This window comes from Gavialis gangeticus, unplaced genomic scaffold, assembly GCF_001723915.1.
Source record: "Gavialis gangeticus isolate Ggan-Ray unplaced genomic scaffold, GavGan_comp1, whole genome shotgun sequence".
NCBI classification, from domain to species: Eukaryota; Metazoa; Chordata; order Crocodylia; family Gavialidae; genus Gavialis; species Gavialis gangeticus.
The window spans coordinates 152,742,242-152,762,531 of record NW_017729032.1 but is presented as its reverse complement, the minus strand read 5'-3'; the positions used below and the strand labels follow the sequence as shown (position 1 = coordinate 152,762,531).

The 20,290-nt window shown below is 39.7% G+C and overlaps 1 protein-coding gene across 5 annotated transcripts in view; it reads right to left on the bottom strand.

Moving 5' to 3' along the window:
* Positions 1–1,693: 1,693 nt before the first annotated feature.
* Positions 1,694–20,290, bottom strand: part of TSGA10 (testis specific 10) — a 54,027-nt gene continuing 35,430 nt past the window's right edge. For 2 of the 5 annotated variants that reach the window (XM_019525483.1, XM_019525480.1), the window contains 9 exons: positions 18,411–18,466; positions 17,991–18,159; positions 17,327–17,437; positions 16,154–16,339; positions 11,429–11,638; positions 10,092–10,294; positions 9,647–9,751; positions 5,313–5,447; positions 1,694–1,923 (listed from right to left, as the gene is read on the bottom strand). In XM_019525483.1, the coding sequence (XP_019381028.1) occupies positions 1,899–1,923; positions 5,313–5,447; positions 9,647–9,751; positions 10,092–10,294; positions 11,429–11,638; positions 16,154–16,339; positions 17,327–17,437; positions 17,991–18,159; positions 18,411–18,466 (1,200 nt within the window). In that variant the 3' untranslated portion in view covers positions 1,694–1,898. Of the gene's footprint in view, positions 1,924–5,312; positions 5,448–9,640; positions 9,752–10,091; positions 10,295–11,428; positions 11,639–16,153; positions 16,340–17,326; positions 17,438–17,990; positions 18,160–18,410; positions 18,467–20,290 lie in introns of all 5 variants that reach the window. The other 3 variants (XM_019525479.1, XM_019525482.1, XM_019525481.1) reach the window with 2 other exon arrangements.

Below are 20,290 nucleotides of genomic sequence, written 5' to 3'. Positions count from 1 at the left end.
CCCCAAGATCTTGATTACACCCTCTACTGCCTCCAGCCTGAACTTCTGTGAATTATTTGTTAATGTCAACAAGTCACTACATTTTTTATTCTTTTTATATTTTAAGTATATTAAAAAACCCAGATATTTATCATCTACATTACAAATAACATTAATCTACATTTTAAAAACTTCAATAGGAAGTTAGCACAATATTAATAAAATGTTCAATAATTAAGCACTGCTCCCAAATGTCTTTTTTATATAAAACATTTGTAACATATACCGTATAACACAAGTAACATAGCCACAGTAGTGGTTATTTCCATAAATGGCTTTTTGAATTCAAAATGTAATTTAGTAACTTACGGCATTCAGTATCAGCATTTATTCAAACTAAGAAACATATAAGCTTTAAGACCCCAGTGGAGCAGAATGGTTTCTTTGCTTAATAAATATAGCAATATTTTTACTTAATACAATACTGAAACATTACAATGCAGTGCAGTCAATGCTATAGTCCCAGTACTTTAAGATGAATGTGAAGTCTTTTGGCAACTGATAAAAACTGACTTCCAACAGTAACATCCCATTTTACTGGAGCACTAGCTGAGTATAACTTAGGGCTTACAGAATTTAACACACTCTTTACTGACTGCTCCAACAAAAATAAACCTCAAGTAAGCATCTTGGTTTTATGAATGCATTTTGGAAACAATTCCACGTTGAACATTTGTCTGAAATACTGCCTTCCGTAGGCAAAAAGACATATTTAATATGCTTATCAGCCATCTCACAAACAGAACTGGTTTTAAAACCTGGAGATTTCACTTCATAAGAAATTATTTAACAAAAATAATCTTTTTTGATAAATATTGCCAACAGGTTGATTAGTTGTTACATTTTTTAAAAAATATTTTCTAAATAAAATTGATACCTATGGGTAGCAGACAGACACTGGAGATTACTTCTGGCTGGAAGTACAAAGAAGCCGAGACCATTATGCCTGTCCACTTTTTATGCCTTCAGGACTGGGTAGTATGAGGACATGTAGGGCCCCCCACTTGTGTCTCCACTACTGATTAAAGAATCCCATTTCACAAGCATGGGCTGTATGTATAGTCTGTGCAAATAACGTCTAAAAGAAGAAATTTTGGATTGGTATGAATATTAATTCAGTTCTAGGAGAAATTCAAAGTATTCCTGCCTAATGCCTGGACACTGATAATTCAGAATTATAACCAAAGTGCTGTTTCTGTGGCATCGCACAAAACTATAGCAATTACCATGCACGTAGGTGTTACTTAATGTACAATTCTGACATAGGTGAAAAAACACAAAATTAAGGAGATCATAATAGGGACTTGGGGCCTAATTCTTCTTTCACACACCCTAGTTTTATGATAGTGTAATTTCATAGACTTCAACCAAGAGTAAAATTGGATCCCCAATCTTCTGTTGCCCCCAAAAGAGAAGGTTGGTACATCCTCTCAAGTGTAAATGCTCATCTCAGCAAAAATACAACAGACTCACAACAAGTGTTTGTAACTGGAAAATATATGCAATTTTGTCTTTTAAAAAGTTTCATATTGTTACATTCTTCCTCATTTTCTCTACTACACCAGCATATTTTTAATATTGGAACACACACACATTTCCCTTGCAATATCTGTCAATAAACAGCTTCAGTTGCATACCTTTCTTCTTCTGTTTCCTCCAAAGTGTCTTAGTGATACAGCACAAAATAATAAAAGATTACCTAATTTCTTCCCATTGAACAAAATAAAAGAATCTCAAGTGCATTTTGACATCAGTAAGTATTCAGTAGGGGAAAATGTTTAATAGACCCTGATTAAATTTGAAACTTCCATCTTTTTAGAGGATGTGTGGAATCTTTTCACATGCCATCTTGAATAACCTTAGAAGTCTCTGAATGTAGAATTCCTGGAAGAGGGGGAAAATTGTATAATTACTCTCATATTTATTTAATAGTGAAATCCATGCTGAAGTTTATATTTGTAACATTTAAGGACTTAGGCCTGCAAGTGCTCTTTGTGTGGAACTCCTATTTGCTTTAACAGGGGTTCCACCTACAGACGATTTACAGGATTAGGCACCAATTGCCCAATTTCAAAAGACATGAGTAGCCAAATGCTGTTTGAAGTCAATCATAATTCCAGCACCTCTGAAAACTGGAGCTATAATGATTTCCCACTAATTAGGTAGAATAGTAGTCATATAGCACACAGGAATCTCAAGTACTATTACACTACAGGTAGTATTACAGCAGAGTAATGTAACACACTAAGAATTATGAAACCACAGCACAATCCCACTAAAAAGAGAAGATGATAATTGGTTGACTTAATCTACAGTCACAATCCAACCACTCAACAAGCTGTTTTCATGAATAGCCAAAAAGGGGGAAGGTGAAGAATCAAAGAATCACATCAGAACAGCCAATAACAGTGAATAAGGCATTCACCTGGGCTGTGGGAAAGTAAGTTTGAATTGCCAAATACAAATAGGGTAGAGCAGAAATCTTAACCTGAGTCTTCTACATTGCAGAAAAGTGCCCTACTAGTCCTCAGGCCCCTGGCTAGTCTGTTTTCCAGGAAACTTTTGTTGAATGTGGCATGCTCGCACAAAGTTTATGTTTTGAAAAAAATAATTTTTGACATAAAACATTTAGAGAAAAAAAATTCTTGACAAGCCCAAATTGCCTCTAGTTTGTCCAAGTGAGAATGTTTAAGAACTGAACGTGGAATGATGTGAAGCATAATTAACCCTTGAATATTTAAGTCCCAAAAAACAAAAGGAGAGAGAAGAAAAAACCTGAAATACAGCAGCCCAGAAAGTATACTGTTTTTGAAACGAAAGGGTTTATTTGCATATAAAAGTTATACATGTTTAACTAAAAAATATATAAATTTATTTTGATAAACCAATAGAAAAATCTTAGTGGACAAATTTAAATTGGTTTACACTTAGCTTTTATCAGTTGAGCTGGCAGGGGGGCCAATCCTGTAGCCTATATAACCCCTAGACCAGGGTTTCTCAAACTTTATCATAGTGAGCCTCACTGAGCTATGAAAAAAAATGACTGCGCCTCACCATAGCATCATCATATTTTCAACATCTGTATTTTGCTGGAACCTCTGTAGCTATGCTCTCTTTTCTTGGGTTGTACACTTTTCTCCCGTTGTCACAAAATGATTCATTTCTTATTTAAGCTGTTTCTCACTAAGCACGCTTATTTTAAAAATATTTTTAATTTAATTTCAAAAAATATTTTTGTCCTGATTTACGTTTGAATAGTAAACAGAGTAAATAAAGGCAACTGCAAAATAGCTCAAAAAAAAGTCTTACTCTTGTATATTGTGTGTGGGGGATTGGGTGTGGGGGGTGTATGGTGTGTGTGTGTGTGTGTGTGAGGTTGTGGGGTATAAGTATGGGTATGGGGGGTGTGCATGTCCCCCCCATGGCACACAGCCCCCACCATGGTGGCAGTAGCAGCAGCAGCAGAGGGCTGGCCCTTGGAGCACTCATGGCCCACACAGGTGGAGCCTCCTGATGGCACTTGGCTCCAGCAAGTTCTGGGAACTGTATGTGGTGGCAGAGGGCCCACTTCATGAGCGGGCCCCTGGCAGCTCAGCCTCACATGCAGCTCTTGTGATTCAGATGCTGCCAAAGGGGAAGCCCTGCGCAATGGAACCAGCACCCTGGCCCTGCTCCCTGCCACCACATGCAACCGCTGGACCCCACCAGGAAGCAGAGAACAGAGCTGAGCTCACCTGGTGCCATCATGTGGTGCTCCCCGCCACATCCAGCCAAGCCCCAATCTGGACTCTGTAGTCCTGCTGCCCCGCTGGCCGTGAGCCCTGTACTTCAAGCTCTGCACTCCCGCCAGCCCTGGTCCTGTGCTCTACACTCATGCCAAGCTGCAGCTTCCCCCACCCCCAGCTTCCCTACCTGCTGCCTAGAGTGCTGCCCTCTCCTCAGAAAAGGCTCACAGCTTGCACTTTCCTTGACATGATGCTGTGCCTCCCCAGGGAGGCCCACCTGATAGTTGGAGATCCCTTGCCCTAGAGAATTGGCAAACAGAGCAGACACAAAGTAGACTTGTGGCTCCTAGCCACACCCCTGTTTGCCAGCCCTTTAGCTGCAGTTCAGAACAGTCCACATTAGAGAGGGTATTAACCTTTAACATGCAACTGCTCACAGCAGATGCTAACTTTAAACACTGACTAGCATTTCTCAGCACATGCTAATTGTAATGTGTAACCTCATCCTGTCATACTGACAAAGGCAACCTTCTGGATTACATATTGTTGCTATCTAGATTTTCCCCAGAAGCACAGATAATTGGGAAGAGAACCTACTTACTGCACAGGTAGGTAATGCTCCATGAGCCACAATGGAAGGGTTAAGAATGTTGGCACCCAAACACGAGGAGTTGTAAACCACATAAATAAAGCTGTTAAAACCTTAGGAAATTCCCTTCAGACTCTTGAAATGAGTAGCACATTTCTAGCTCTTGTTAGATTTCAGGTATGCAGCAGATGGCAAATATATATTGTCAGGGGGGAGCTGAGCACTTATATAACATATATTTCCGGGCAATTCTGCTCATCTTTCTTTCTAATGGATCCTTTCAAGAAGTGTGGAAGGCCCCAAGGAGGTCAATTTTCTTGGAGAAGCACATAACTGAGTCTACACATCATAGAATATTAGTTAGCATCTCATCATTGGTTAGGAAATCTATACAATTTTAATAGATTTAGAGAAAGAAGATGTAGAATCCAAAGTAGCACTGGATGTGTCCACATACATTTAAAGGTTCCAGAGAAAAAGCTCTTCTGTTTTCTCCTCCCCAAGAACCAATGGAAACATCTTTATTTTTAGAAAAGTTTCTGTAATGATCACCACTATATTAGTTGAGCACCTTTACAATGTCTTTTCCTTGTGGATCTTCGAACTGCATTGGGCAGAATGTCTCTGAGAACATTTCTAGTTTACAAGAAACCCACCTGGCTGGCTGCAGGACATCATAGTCAATTTAACAAGTCACTCCCAATCCCACTTTCTTAGAAATAAGAGACAGCAGGGTAGGCAAAAAGCATAAGGTACATCTAAGGACAGGAGTTCCAGCAGGTGGCTTGCTAAGCCTGAATGTTTTAGGGCTGAAATCAAATAAATTTAAGACTGCACCCTAGTTTTATGGTAGTGTAATCCATGGGTGGCAGTATTTCTTCTGTTGCCCCCAAACTTTCACAATTTAAGTCTCTGTTCTCTTTCCCTATCAGGAGTTGGAATATACTTGAACTACTTACCCTTCCAAGGACCGGTCCAGGGTCCAATCAGGACACCTATGGAGGGGGTGTTCAGGTGAGGATGTCCTTAATGTAGAATTTAACTGGTAATTAGAAGTAAGATTTTGGTGGCGAAGTTCTTGTACAGCACGTTCCCTAAATTAAAATGGTAATTTACTTCAAAGAAGGTGACATCTGCTAAGCAGCAAATCTTCTCCATAAGGCTATTCTTTAGACCTAAGATAGTTCTCTCTTATAAGGTGGGTATGCAATCTAAAAAGATGTGTACACACACACACACTTACTTCTTTTTAGACTGCATATACACATTTAAATTATATATGTTGTCAGCCTCTAGGTAAAAGGTTGTAGGTTGAAATCTTGTGTCAGATCAGATCACATACCCAGTTCAACCTGTGCACTATTTTGCACCATTAGAAATATCATCTACTATAAGAGAAACTTGCACTTCTTTGGTAGTTTTCCAGACAGAAGCTAAAAATTCTATAACCTTCAGGATAAGCTCAGTTTCCTGACTGTCAGAGCTTCCTTTCTTGCATTCTAAGAGTCACATGATAGCTACCATGACAATGTGATGGCAACTCCAGTTGTCTACAGCTGTCCAGTTATGTGTTACTTATTACTTTATAACGTACCATATTCTCTCACATACAACACATCTTGGAATATAATATGCGCCTTGCTTTTGAAAGGCAACATAAAGAAAACAATTTTTTTTTGTACTAGCTGAACAGAAGTAGCTAGTGAGCTGAGGCTACCCACTGTTGTGATCCTCATAGATCACTACAGATTTTACTTTTGGCTTCACCCTGTAAGTAGAAGAAACTATTATTGCTGTATCTCTTTCATATAATGCACACTACAATGTGGTCATGGGTTATGGTGCCATGGCGGGAAGAAGATGGCTTCTTGCGCCCACCCACCTCTGAACTGAGTTGGGTCATTAGGGCCCACAGTCTAAAAAGGTTGTCAACCATTGTTCTATCAAAACACTTCAGGAAGTGAGTTTGTACAAAAATACCAATAGGTGGTGTCATTGTTTATACGAGGTGAACTGCAATGATGCTGCATGCCTTTTATCAGGATTTCCTGATTTATCATAGAAAGGTCCCAATGGCTAGGGTCCCTTAGCACTTCTAACAGTTTTCTGAGTTTGTATGGCAAATAAATGACTCCAGTTTAGAGAAACCAAGCCATTTAAAAATATATTTTAGTCTTGGAATGTCAACAAAGATTCAGTTATTATTATTCAATTTTTCCCCTTATTTATAAGATTGTGAGCTATACAAATACAATCAAGAGGCTGATGTGCTATTTAACACATGCATCTCTGTAGGAGAGCTTGGTAAATCTTTACTGTTTTAGGTGGGGGGGGTTCAAAATACTTCATAATATACTGTACCCACACACATTTTCCTCTACATTTCCACTGTTTCTAACTCCTTGTTCTCCTCCTTTCTTATTTTTTCCTCTTCACATTTCCATTCTTCAATTTCTATGCTCCTTTCCTCTCTACTTTCACTCCTCCCCTCCTTTTGACTATCTGTATGCATTATAACCAGCATATCCAATAGAAGGGAGCAGAAAGAAAGGGACTGCAGTTACTCACCTTAGTAACTGATATTCTTCAAGATATTCTGCACATGTGGACTTTACCCATAGTGTGTGTGAGCCCTATACATAAGAGTTTAGAACATTTTTAAATGCAGTTTCAGTTAGAAGATAGTGCATGTGCCCTGCATGCCTCTGTCTTTCCCCTTCTGAGGGCATAAAGGGAGGAATGGTTCCAAACACTTAGTTCCTTTGCTGCTCAGAATCCAGATGAAATGATTCAGAGCTGCCCGGAAGAAGGGCAGATGACAGGATCTACATACACAAAACATCTCAAAGAGTCAGTTATTGTAAGGTATACAGCTGTTCTTTTTTCCTCCAATTCTGTGTGGATGCAGATCACACTCATCATGATCAGTTAGTAATGTGGTTCTCTGGTGGTGGGAGCTAAGAATTCATCTAAATAAGGATTCCAGAATCACACTCTAGAGCATCAATCATGAGCCTGCCACTAAAGGCTAGAAATTGGTAAATGTGCAAATCAAGGACCATCTAAAAATTCCTGCTAAAATTGGAGTTCTGTTAAAACAGACCAGTGAAATTACTTGTGCTGTAACTGAATGAGTCCTGAGTATGCTAGAGGTTCTAATTTATATTTATATATGATTTTATATATTGTTTAATCCAATCTGCTATTTGCTTTTATAGTCTCTAACACCAATCTATCTTTGCCAGAGGCATAACAATGTGGCCAAGTGCCCAAGGCAGCTGCCACACAGGGGTAGTGGCAACTTCTGGTTTCTATCACTGCTGCCCTTTTTCTGTAGACAGCAGGGGTAGCTATCTGTTCCTGCAGAGGCCTGATGGTGACTTAAGAACATTTGGAAAATGTCCCTAAGGCTGGCAGTGGTGAGAATAACTGCTCTCCTTACCCTTTCCGCTCTCCACCCCCTGCAGAGATCAGGATTACTCCCTGCCCTGCAAAGGGGCTGAGGTAGCATGGCCCCACTCATCCTTGGGGCAGCAAGGATAAGTTGAACTGCAGGGGCTGCCATCCTCTTCTATGCACAGACTGCGGTCAGCCAGGGTGACCCTGGTCTGTTCAGTGACCAGGAGCATTGGCACTGGCATCAGGGTCTCCACAGAGCTCCTAGATAGCTCTCTCCTGGACAGGCAGCCTATCAAGGAGCCAGTCTTCTGCCTCCTTCCCTCTGTTTCCTTTTCAGGATGGCAGGAGAGAAGACGACTGTGAGATACCAGTGGTCTTTACTACCTGAAAGAAGTATACAACTGTTGAAGTAAATGCAAAAGAGAGATATTCCTTGTCAGAAATGCTCTCATTTTCCTGTGGAAGGCCACTGAATGGCTGTACATCTTTTTGTGCTATGAGAAAAAAATTTTCCCAGCACAAATGTAATGCCTGTCCATACAGCCTAGAAGAATACAATAGACACAGAGGTTGTTCCAACTCTTTGTCAAGCAGTGAGCAGATAAGCTGAGCGGTGGTTACAATTGCTCTGCCCTTTATGCTCTGCAAATTGGAAAAAAATCAGTGCATATGTGCCACCTACCCTGCATTACTGAAGAAAATATTCTGAACTCTTCTTCAGAGAAAGCATCATGAGTGAGATCCACATGCACAGAAGATTGAAGAGGAGAAGAGCAACAGAACTGGCAGGAGCTTTTTTTCCTTTAACAAGACACCACCAATCCATTTGGTTACAAGTGGTACCGTTGTCTATTTTACGGAGTTGCAGAAGCTCTAGTTTTTAAATTAATATTTTTGTTACCACCCCACAATTTTGCAGCTTTGTTCTGGCTACAAAATCAGAGAAAAAAGGCCTCTGATTCAGATTCTGTAAATAATAATACACTCTTCATTTCTATTTCACTTTTCTTAAGAGGATTTCTAACACTGCACAAACACAAATAAATTAAACTTTACAAACCCTTGAGTTAAATAAAAAAAAGCATCCCTATTTATTTATGAGGAAACAGATACCAGGAAGTAAGGGACTTGCTAGCATGGACTAGATTTAATAATTCACACCTCTGTAGTTGGATAAAAGAAGCATGATGATGTAATTATATGCAAATTATATATATTGAGTAATTATATGCAAAGGTGACTCCAGGGGATACATCAATACAGTCACACCTTCCTTTGGCTGTGCCACACATGTACGTCAAGCTTGCCATATGATCAGCACAGGCTCCTGCCAGAGCTCCATCTGAGTGGTAAGCTCTAGATCACCAGGTGCTTGCTATGAGCTCTGGCCAAAGCCGCTGCTTTTATACTCCTCCAGAGCCCAGGAGGTGAACACTGCTGCTTTTCACCCCCACTTCCTCTCTCCCTTTTCCCCCCACCCATCCCAACTGCTGAATTCAGCAGCAGGGGAAAAAGAAGAAATAAGCAGTGGAAGTGCTTACAGAGAGGCTAAGGTCACATCTACATGGCAAACTTACGAGCAGCTCAGCCCTCACTCATGCCATGCTGTTTCGCTGGGGTGCTTCTTAAACTTAAAATAAGGTACTTGTGTCTGAATGCTGTCTCAGCCAGGTTGATTAGCATGGGATAATTGACACTGATACTAAGCTGCACTAATTAGCTAGCCTGAAGTGCCACATGGACAAGGCTACACTCTTTTACACATTTGCTCATGATACTTCCTGAGGTCACATGAGCAACCTTTATTTAATGCAAAGTAGTCTTACTTAAGTACAATGCAGTCAACCTGAAATAAAAATGAAAAAGAATAAATAATATAAAAACATACACTTGCCTTTCAAAGCGCTCTGTCCCCAGCTGTCTTTTAGTGATATCTAGATCAGACTCTAATTGAGATGTTGTATTTCTGAGCTGGGCAAATTCTCGACTTTGCATAGCACTGTAAAGTACACAAAATTGTCATCTGACTGTGGTAACCATCCCAATATAACAATACATACAATTATGCAGTTACCAAGGATAGAAAGAGTACAGTTGATATAAACAGCATTAAAAAAAGGAGTTAATAATCTGAAGGGGAAAATATTGTACGGTACAGCACAGCTGCTGAGTCATGGGCACAACTCTACTTTTTGGCCTTCTTTTACTCTCAAGGTAATCCAAGAACACTGACCAGTCAAGAGGAAACTAAACAAATAACCAGTATATGTACACACATGGGAAAAAAGAAAGACAAGTCACACCTCAGCCTAGATAACCAAATAGTTTTATTTACTCACAGTTTATTTTCAGCTAGAGAAAGCTGCTCTTTAAGAAGCTGAATCTCAGACTCCTTTTCCTGTTTTATTATCTGTGCCTGAAATTCTTTCTCTCGATTGGATATCAGCAAAGACTCTAGGTTTTTCATAGAGATTCTTTCATTTGCCAGCTGTTTCCTAAGGAGTTCTATTTCAGAGCGAGATGATTCCCATTCATTTCGCAGCTGAGAAACAAATATTTGCATTTAATTCCATTTATGCCAGTGAGCACTCATCAATGACCTGTATCACAATATGTCTGCTAAACTGTAAATCAGTTTCTCAAGTTTCTAGCTTTTTTACTACCTGGCGATACTTCCAGATTCCTCAGCCCAGAGGCACAAGACTGGTCTGAGACTCACAGGCAGCACCATGAGCTAGATGATTAGGCTACGCAGACTGGATCTGGCCCATAGACTGAATCTTTGAGGCCCCAGTATAACGGGGGTGTCAGACTACAGTAGGTCTTGCAGTGGCATATTAGATATCTGACAATTTCAGCTGGATCGCTACACTATGAATCTATCAAAAACTCTCAGAATGCTTTGCACAGTCTGAAAGTATGAAAGGCCAGCAAAATATGCAAGATTTGGAACAAATAATCTAATTTTCCAACAAAGGGACTGTCATATTACACAACAGTATTATCAAAGGAAGACCAGCTGTTATAAACAGAAATCAGAAGCAACATGAAGGATGAGGGCTGCTGGAAGCCAGTGAAGCAGAAGTGAAATAATTTAGTTGAGTTGGACAGAGGAGCAAAAACTAAAAGTCCAAAAAGTGAGGAGGGCACAGAAACAGAATTTTAATTAAAATACAGTGGTAATCTGAATCAGCACCCATAGTTTTTAGAACTTAGGCAATTAAAAAAATGTTTATTGACAAAATAAATTGCACAATACATATGACAGGCTATATTCTACAAGAGCCTATGAGTTTAGGGATCTTGGTGTCCCTTCTGGAAGACTTCTCAAATAACAGCCAGCTCCTTCAAAGAAGGCTGACAAGTACATGGATTTAAAATCCAAGGCATACCCTTTTAGAAGTTAATAATAATTTTGGGTGCCTCTATCCATCCTGAAACACCTAAAAGACATCTGCCTTTTTCAAATGTTGAAGGTCTGCCATTTTGAGATGTGCCAGGCCTTTTTAAAATGGGTCAAGATGAACATCCAAAAAAACTGACACCCCAAAGAAAAATAGTAAATTTGGAAAAAACCCTAAATAGGTTAATTCACTAAAGGAATTTAGCTTTGTCTATTAATTAAATTTTTGTTCTCAAATATAAACTTCTTCCACAATATTATTATTTTACATACCCTTTCCACTTCCTGTGTTGCAGAGGTTAGTTGCCGATTTAATAGCTCTTTGCTAGAGTCTAATTTAATGCAAACTTCTCGTGCAGATGCAAGATCTGCAAGTACAGAAACTTTCTCCAGCTGTATATTCTGAAGTTCCTCTTCCATTTTTACAAGAGACTTGCTTAAGGTAGAAATCTGTGACTTGTAGGCTTTTTCTGTTGCTAAATGCTGCCAAAACAAATTGGTTGTCTACATTTAAAAGAAAATAAATCAAGAGTACCCAAGTCCTAAAAATTCATAATTATGGCACGTGCTAGGAAATTTTCTGTGGAAATTGAAAAACAACCCTACAGTTTCTTTCGTAAAATATTAGAACCTGTAAAATAATCTAGACTAAGTTTTAAAATCTTTTCAAGTAAGTATTAACTTTTCCCATCCCTCATAACAAATAATTTAAAAAAATCTTGTTGCTTCTGATCATAAAAGCTGTCATTCATGGTTTTAAAACCTTGTCTAGGATTTTGCAGTGTTTGCAATGCTGACAGTCTTTAAAATCCTGCTTTCAGTCCCACATTCAATCTCTTAACAAAACCTCATATCTTAATAATAAAAAAACTTGAATACAGTGAAAATGAACAATCAATAAATATTTAGATCCTGTAACACTTACCTTGCTGTTTTCTATAAAAGGCACTGCTACAGAGGTGACAGAATCATACAAAAGAGGCATGCACAAGCAGAAAGCCATTATTTCTCTCACTACAGGCATTTGGAACTGGTGTTTTATTTGAACATAGCCTACTTTTTTCTTCTGAATATGCTTCTAACTGGCCCAATCACAGAAACATAAAAGTAACTGATCCTAAAGGGGCTGGTGCCTGTGGTTTTAGTTTTTGACAGGCAAAAAGATGACACAGGATAGTTCATGGGGGTGGTAATAAGATAAGGTTGTTGCCACCTAAGGAAGTAACAAGATATGATGATCTCCCTGAAGTACACATTAGGATTGGGATTAACGGAAACAGTGTAAAAGCTGTGTGGAAAGTGTTACCCTAACTCTCCTTCTTGGTTTGCCAATGTTTAGTTTTGGAAACTGAACTCTCATGCCCTGGAAGGGCACAAGGAATATAGGGCTGTATTGAGTACCTGAAAAATTAATTACATATTAACAAATTACTATTTTTTGTCCTGAAGTCACCAGCTGAGCTCCTATCATCATTAAATCAAAGATATTATCCATCTGATGAAATCCCAGTAGCTCAACTTAAGTAGATTTGATGGCTTAAGTTAAATGAGTTTAGGGTTGTGATAGGATATACAAACACCACAAAGGGATTTATTGAACATAAACACTGTGGTTGGCACCTGTAAAAGGTATCATATATCGCAAAAGTGGGAGACAACAGGTGGCGAGGCAGGGAGCCTCATGGGTCTTCCCATTAGAATTTTATGTGGGCTAAGCCCAGCCTTTTGACTGGCAGTAGATCTCATACTCATAAGGGCTATGGGAAGTGCATCTGGCCATCAGGCCAGCCAAAAGGTGTTAAAAAGGAGAGCTCAGAGAAACCTTGGCAGGAAATAAGAGCAGACCAGCTGCCCCCATCTCAGAGCCTGACTGCCTCTAGACCTGATGTTATAGCTGCATTGCACAATGAAGTATTAAGCAGAGATATATTGGCTAGCTTTGAATGAGCCAGATTTGGCATGGGCCACATTAATGGTGCTCTTTATAGCCTTGGTCCGCAAGCTACCACAACCACACCATTTTCAATACTTGAGTTAACTTATACAGAGATCTCTGCATAGCATTTCGTTGCGTCATGAAGACATACTTTGAGTAGGACTTTGGTTATTTAGAACTTTTCTGGAGGGAAGAAAGGCCTTGCAGTGGACTTCAGGATGACTGTTAAGCTACACTGTAGCAAGGGGAACCTCACTTGAGGGGAAGAATTGAGACTAAGAGTTGAGTTAAGAGTTGGGGGGATACATATCCTCCAAGGGGCAGAGAACTAAGCCCAGCTGGGATAGAAGCATTGTGGTTTGCCAGGCGTGTCTCAGTGTGAAAAGAAACATGTCCTTGCCAGTGCAAGCAAAACTGCAATTTAGTTTTTCTGGATCTCCCAAAATTTGGTCACCTGCTCTAGCAACAGTTCTTTGTGCTGTACTGCCAATGCTATGCTCTCCTGTATAAAACCATTAATTCAGGGATGGCCACAAGTGGCATAGTCAGCATCTATATATATGGTGTGTGGTAGACTGAGAAGGGGACTGGCAGCACAGCAGCAGAAAGGGCAGGAATCAAAAAGGAGAGCAGCAGATTGGGCAGGGACATAGGGCAGGAAGCAGAAACAGCATTTGATCAGGCAGGAAAAGGGGAATAGAATGGAACCTAGGGGGTGAGGGCCTAACTTGTGACACACCTGCCAAAAAGTTGGCCCCCACTTCTTAACTGGACACCAGCAACAACTGGGCTTCTCTGGTCTACTTCATGAAGCAGTAAGAACTGGTTTCCATGTTCTAAATGTTTTTTGGACCACTCTTCCCACTCCCCTCTGCAATTCTTCAGAACCATTGTTAGAAAGTGGATTTTTGTACCATGTCAGGCTCCATATGGAGGACAGAAGAACTTGAAGCAAGAACTGGGAGAGGAATGGAATATATGATAAAGAATTTACATATAACTTGGGTATGCCGTAGGGCATTGTATGAGGTGAAGCTTTCAGACATTTAAAGTGCACACACAGTTAGATAAAACCACACTGCAGCAGGGTGCTTATAGCTTCTGCTACCTTAAGGGAAGGCAAGCTGCAGGTGAAGCAGAGAGTAATCAAGGGAGCCACGTGACCCAAAAGAGGCTGGGCTTTCAGGATATAAGCCCAGGGCCAAAGCTGGGCAGAAAGCCATGGAGAAAAGAGCTCCTGAGCAGAAAGGCTACAGCAAGGCTCCTGACTAATACCTGAGCTGGGGTAGGCAAGACCAGGGGTTTAGGGATTGAGACTGTAGAGATGGTGGAGTTCTCAGCTGGCCTAGGAGTGAGGCCAGGACCCAAGGGATTGGGGCCACGGCCAAGGAGCAGGGCCGCAGCCAAAGAGTGATGAGAGCAGGCAGTGCTTGTACGACCTGTTGGACCCGCAGAACCCACAGACCAGGAGGGGTGAGGACCAGAGTAAGGGACCCGTAGCCTGTGAGGGGCAAGAAGAAGGGAGGCCAGGGGGCCCCATAGTCTGGGAGGGGCAGAGTCTGTTGGACTTATAGTTAGAGATACAGAGGTTGAGCCCAAGAGGGGCAGAGAATGTAGGCCTAAACCCTAGAGGGGTTGAGAGTGTGAGGTAGAGGCCCGGGCCCAGGAGGGGCTGGGACGGTTAAAGGCACTAGGGCTGGAGGCCCCAACAGTGGTGGAGACTGTCCTAGGTTTAGAGGACTGCATTGACTGGAGCTGACACTAGGAATGAAGGCCCAGGAATGAGAAATGGACTGGACTGGACGATGGGGCTTAATCCCCAATGATGGGTAACATATGTGAGGCTTGGGTGTAGCTAAAAGGGGAGATGAGGAGGCCATGTAATTAGCCCTTAAGGTGATGAGCAGTGACACCTGTGTGCATAAGCATGTGATCTCGCTTGGAGCAGCCTCCCTTTTCTTAACAGTGTAATTACATCAAGGCATGGTAGACGTGTTGAAAGGGAGATTGCTCCAAAGAAAGTAAAGGTGACAAGGCCTGAGGAGGGTTCCATGGGCATCACAGTCACCCCTGGGGCGAGGCCCTGTTATTCTCACCTTAAAATATGTTAAAATCTTATAATTAATATTTTTTTGTGCCTATACATACGCAGCAAGGCTGCTTTGACGTGCTGTAAGTACAGCGTGTTGGAGCAGACTATTTCATAGACATTAGGGCTGGAAGGGACCTCGGAAGATCATCAAGTCCAGCCCCCCCGCCCAAAGGGCAGGAAGTCAGCTGGGGTCATAGGATCCCAGCAAGATAAGCATCCAATTCACTCCTGAAGGTATTCAATGTAGATGCTTGAACCACCTCCGATGGCAGGCTGTTCCAGACCTTGGGGGCTCAGACAGTAAAGAAATTCTTCCTTACGTCCAGCCTGAAACGGTCTGGCAGTAGTTTATGACCGTTTGACCTCGTCATCCCTTGGGGCGCTCTGGTGAACAAACGTTCCCCCATATCCTGGTGGTCATCCCTGATAAACTTATAGGTGGCCATCAGATCACTTCTGAGCCTGCGCTTTTCCAGGCTAAAGAGCCCCATGGCTCTCAGCCTGTTGTCGTAAACTATTAATCTAGTCTGCTTAAGTGTGGTAATTACTGCACTGCAACAGACTCCAGCATCATGTGTATCAGTGTCCCCATGCTGAAAAATGGTGGTGGGGGCATTTTAGCTAAAGCATGTTTGATGAGCTTTAGTTAAAGTATCCCCACCACTACTTTCCACACAGGGATGCTGATACACATGACGTTCTGAGTGCTTTAATTAAAGCAGTTCTCAGAGCCACTCTAATTAAAGCGCTTCCCCACTCCCCCTGCTCCTGGAGCACGTGTATAAATGCCTGTGTTTGCCAATGAATATTGGTTAAAAGGAATTCCAAACAACAGTTATGGCATACTATACAATTCACCCCTACTATAAATTCATCCGGTTAGACCAAATTTGTTAACAGCTTCTGACTTACCAGTAACATTACCAGGCATTGTTTAGTGTAAATTATAAAAGATGCTGTTCTAACTTACTTGCTCCATCTCTATATCAAGGGATTCTATTCTCTCTCTTGTCCTGTGACTCTCAGACTCTGCAATAAGAAGTGCCTGTTTAACAGAATTACAGTCTGCCTCTGCTTGGAGGAATTTTGTTTCCCAGCTTTCTGCCTGTTCGCTGGCTCTGTGGTACCTCTCCAAAATTTCATGATTTTCTCTCTCCTAAAATAAAGAATCCAGTTTTATTTTTTTAAAAAATGATCTTCTGTAGTAAATTAAACAAAAATATGGGAAACATTCATGTCCACAGTGATAACAAAGGACCTGATACCTTCTCTCCATAGAAAATGTTCCCCTTCTAGCTCAAACTTCAGATAAAAAGAATCAAGAGATGGTACTGGGTCCATTTAGATGGCTTAAACCCTTCACTGTATTATAATGTTAAATATTAATGTATTTCTGCAATGCAGAGATATACCTCACATTTTTTATTAAAAATTCCTGAATAGACACACGATTTAAGTAATACCTATTTCTGTGTATAGCATTAAAAACTATTTATTACAAGTCTTAGAAATACGATTAAATCACAGACTTTAACTTTTATAGATTTATTATTTTACATGGAATAATATGTTAAAGTTTCAGTCACTGTTAATCAGATGTAATATTAAAATTGATCTGGAAATGAAAGGTAACCAGTTCCCTGTCATTCAAAGCCCACTCCCTGATGACAGCAAAAACAAACGAATAAAAATTCAGACTATCAAAAAATGCTGGGCTGAACTGAATTATGGAAATTTCAATTAGGAAGAAAGGTTTTGAAAAAGCTACAAATGAAAATAGGGTTAAAATGATTTACCATATTTTTCATATACAACACACAGTCTTTCCCAAAAACTAGCTGCTGGAAGTTGAAATGTGCATTATATGGAAGGAAATACATTAAGAGCAGTTTCTGCTGCTTACTGGACTAAAGCAAAAGTAAAGTCTGCATGCCACCCACAGGAAGCAGAACAATTAGCAGATTTTACTCCCTAGCTGCTGCTACTCAGTTACTTCTTACTATAAAGATCTTTTTCTTTATTTGTCCTTTCAAAGAAACAAGATACACATCTTATTCTGGGACATGTTGTATGGAAGAATATACAGTAATTCTTGTTATAAATGTTTTTTTATAACATGTCTTAGCAACATGCATATACTTACTTTAGAATTTAGCGTGGTTTTCAGTTTGGCAATAGTTGCATTTGAATCCTGGACTTCCAACTTCATATCATCAAGTTCATTCTCGTACTTCACAAGTTTCTGGTGGTGTATCTGTGAAGATATTCAATCTGTAAGGCTAAGTTTAATGTAGTGATTTTAATACAATGGAATAAAACTAGCTAGCAAGTAGCTAGAAAATACTGCTTTTCTATCTAACTTTTAAGTTTACAGGATACAAAAAAATCATATCAACTCAATCCTTTTGGCTGTACAAATACAACAGAAACTTTTTACATAATTTTTATGCTTCTTGGTAATGTTTTAGGGTATCTTTCATAAAAATAATAGACTGCTTGATCTACTATAAAAAGAGTTTATGAAAGAAAGAGAACAACGATTGACAACAAAATCCAGCTATTAGCTGACTGGAGTTATATCAGGGATGAGATTAGAAACCAATTAGGAGATAAGAACATAAAACTTAAGAAATGCCATACTGGGCCAGACCAAGTCCACCTTGCCCAATAAGTATTTTATCTCTCCCAGAGATGGACAGTAGCAGAAATGAATCAGTATTATACATAAGGCAGGCCACAAGTGACATACAACACTTCTGGAAATATGCAATTTTAACTTTCAGTCAAGGTTCAGTGTTTAGGTATACCTGATTTTCTTGCTTAATATTATAAAGCTGATCCTGCAATCTGTCATTCTCTTTAGCTAAGGATTCTCTGTCTCTGTTAGTCTGAGCAATTTCATGATTGGCTCCATCTAGTTGCTGACGCAGTCTGGTGATATCTTCCTTATAGGCACAAAGACTTTCAGCAGACTGTCTATGCAGCAAATAAAATTATATGTAATAAACACAAGCAATACATTTTCAAGGAATTAAGATTGAAAGTCACTAAACAAAAAACACAGTTAGAAACTAGAAAGTGACATTTTGTAATGTAAAAAAACAACATGTAAAACAATGTATTTTAGAAAATTTAATTCTGATCAGACAATTCAATATTTTCATACCATTGATATTTTTCCAATGAAAACACTGTTCCAATAATGCTGTCCTTAGAATTCGACTTACTTTGATGAATGCTCCACCTCAGAAACGATTTCCTTCAAACTTAAAATGGTCTTTTCCTTGAAAACAAATTTAAAAAAAATAAAACTAGTTTCTCTTCAATAAATAAATGAAAGTGGTTGCATAGGATCAAAATATAACTTTTTCATTTTTTTTAACCGTCTATTCTAAAACTTCAAGCTCATTCTGGTTTGGCAGAACCTCACCATTCATTTTATAGAGAATCTTATATTAATCCCACATTAGAAAGGGTTTTCAACTTACAGTGAGTAAGCTGTGATGGGCCTTTAAAGTCTAGCCATTTATCTGACACCAGCAAATGAAGATACTAGCATTAGAAACTTCTGCAGTTTAAGTTTTCATTTAAAATATTACGTGTCTGTCTATTGCAAAAATAATTTACTGAATGTGAGCCAAATGCTAAGAGATGCAGAACTGTCTTCCAAAATCTCCTGACAATTTGCTCCAGTCTTTCTTAACTTTTACAGTACAGCAGAATGAGCTAACCATAGCCTGGCACCTTTCACTGCTGCTAGTTAGAATCTGGTTGGCAGAATGGACAGCAAGGATATGCACAAGAATTCCCTGAGCTTCACAATGCTGCCTTTTGGGAAAATGATTAAAAACAGCAGGGACAGGATGAGGATTAGACCCAGAAACGGATGGAGAAATAAGATAGTACAGCTAGGTACCTCAATTACATTAGCTTCATTCTCATGTCAAAAATGAAGGAAACCATTTTATAATTTTCTATATTGGAATAAAAGCATGATGATTTTGCGTACTGATACACTGGCATTAGAGCATTTAGCAGTGGCTTATTTCATTTAAATCAGTCCACAGTCAACTTAAGGTACAGTTACAAATACTTCTAAGCTGAAATAAGTGTCCCCACACAAATGTTATAGCATGTTGACATCACTTGCACCATTTAATTACATTGATTTTACATCTTAGGGCCTGGGGACTTGAAACAGTTATGGTAGTGTCAATAAGAGTGGGGATTTAAAGCACAAAAGTCATTCAAAAGTAATGGCCTGTATGCAAATTTTTGCTGTGAGACAAACAAAAGCTAAGTTGCAGCCACCGAGCCCTCAGTGAAAGAGAGTAAGCTACTGGGGGTTAGATTTCACTTACTATGTGGCAAGACCATGCACAGAGGCAGTTATGAGAGAATAGCTAATCTGCTATAAATCCTTGTTCTTCATTACTTTGTGGGAAGTTGTTTATGGGTAAAAATAGATGCTGCATTTGTGGTGCTTCTGATTGATAAGAGTCAAAACCTGGAAGAGTCATAGCAAACTGAGGGTAAAAACAGACATCAGGTTTATCCCAGGTCTGATTGTCCGGGGGTTTAACTTGCATCAAAGCAAGTGTAAGAGAATCATTTACACATGCAGTTTGACCGGCAGTTAGGTCAAATTAATTGCTATTGTCCCAAGAAAAAGTGTTAATCTTGGATTAGAAATGGATGTTGCCAACTGATGCAGATCAGCTGTCCCAGGATGTGTCCCAGCACAGTGGATCTGTTTCAGTGACTGAAAGTGCCTATTGTCTCACCAACTGATGCTGCTAAACCTTGAATGGTTTAGCCTGTCAGTTTATTCTTCCTCACTCCAAGGACACTGTGAAAGGCCTGTCTCTTGGGCATATTTCCAATTAAACTATAGAAAATACTAGAAGTTATATTTCTATTGACGCTAATGACAGTTTTTACTGCTGACTTCAGTGGCAGCTGAGTTAGGCCAAGGCCATTTATATGAGGTTCTCAACCCAATCATGCAAGAAGAAATATATAACCTTAACAGGTTCATTCCAAATTTAAGTTTTATGACAATGTTTTAATATCAAAGAATCAGTAAAACATTAGAGAGGTATTGACA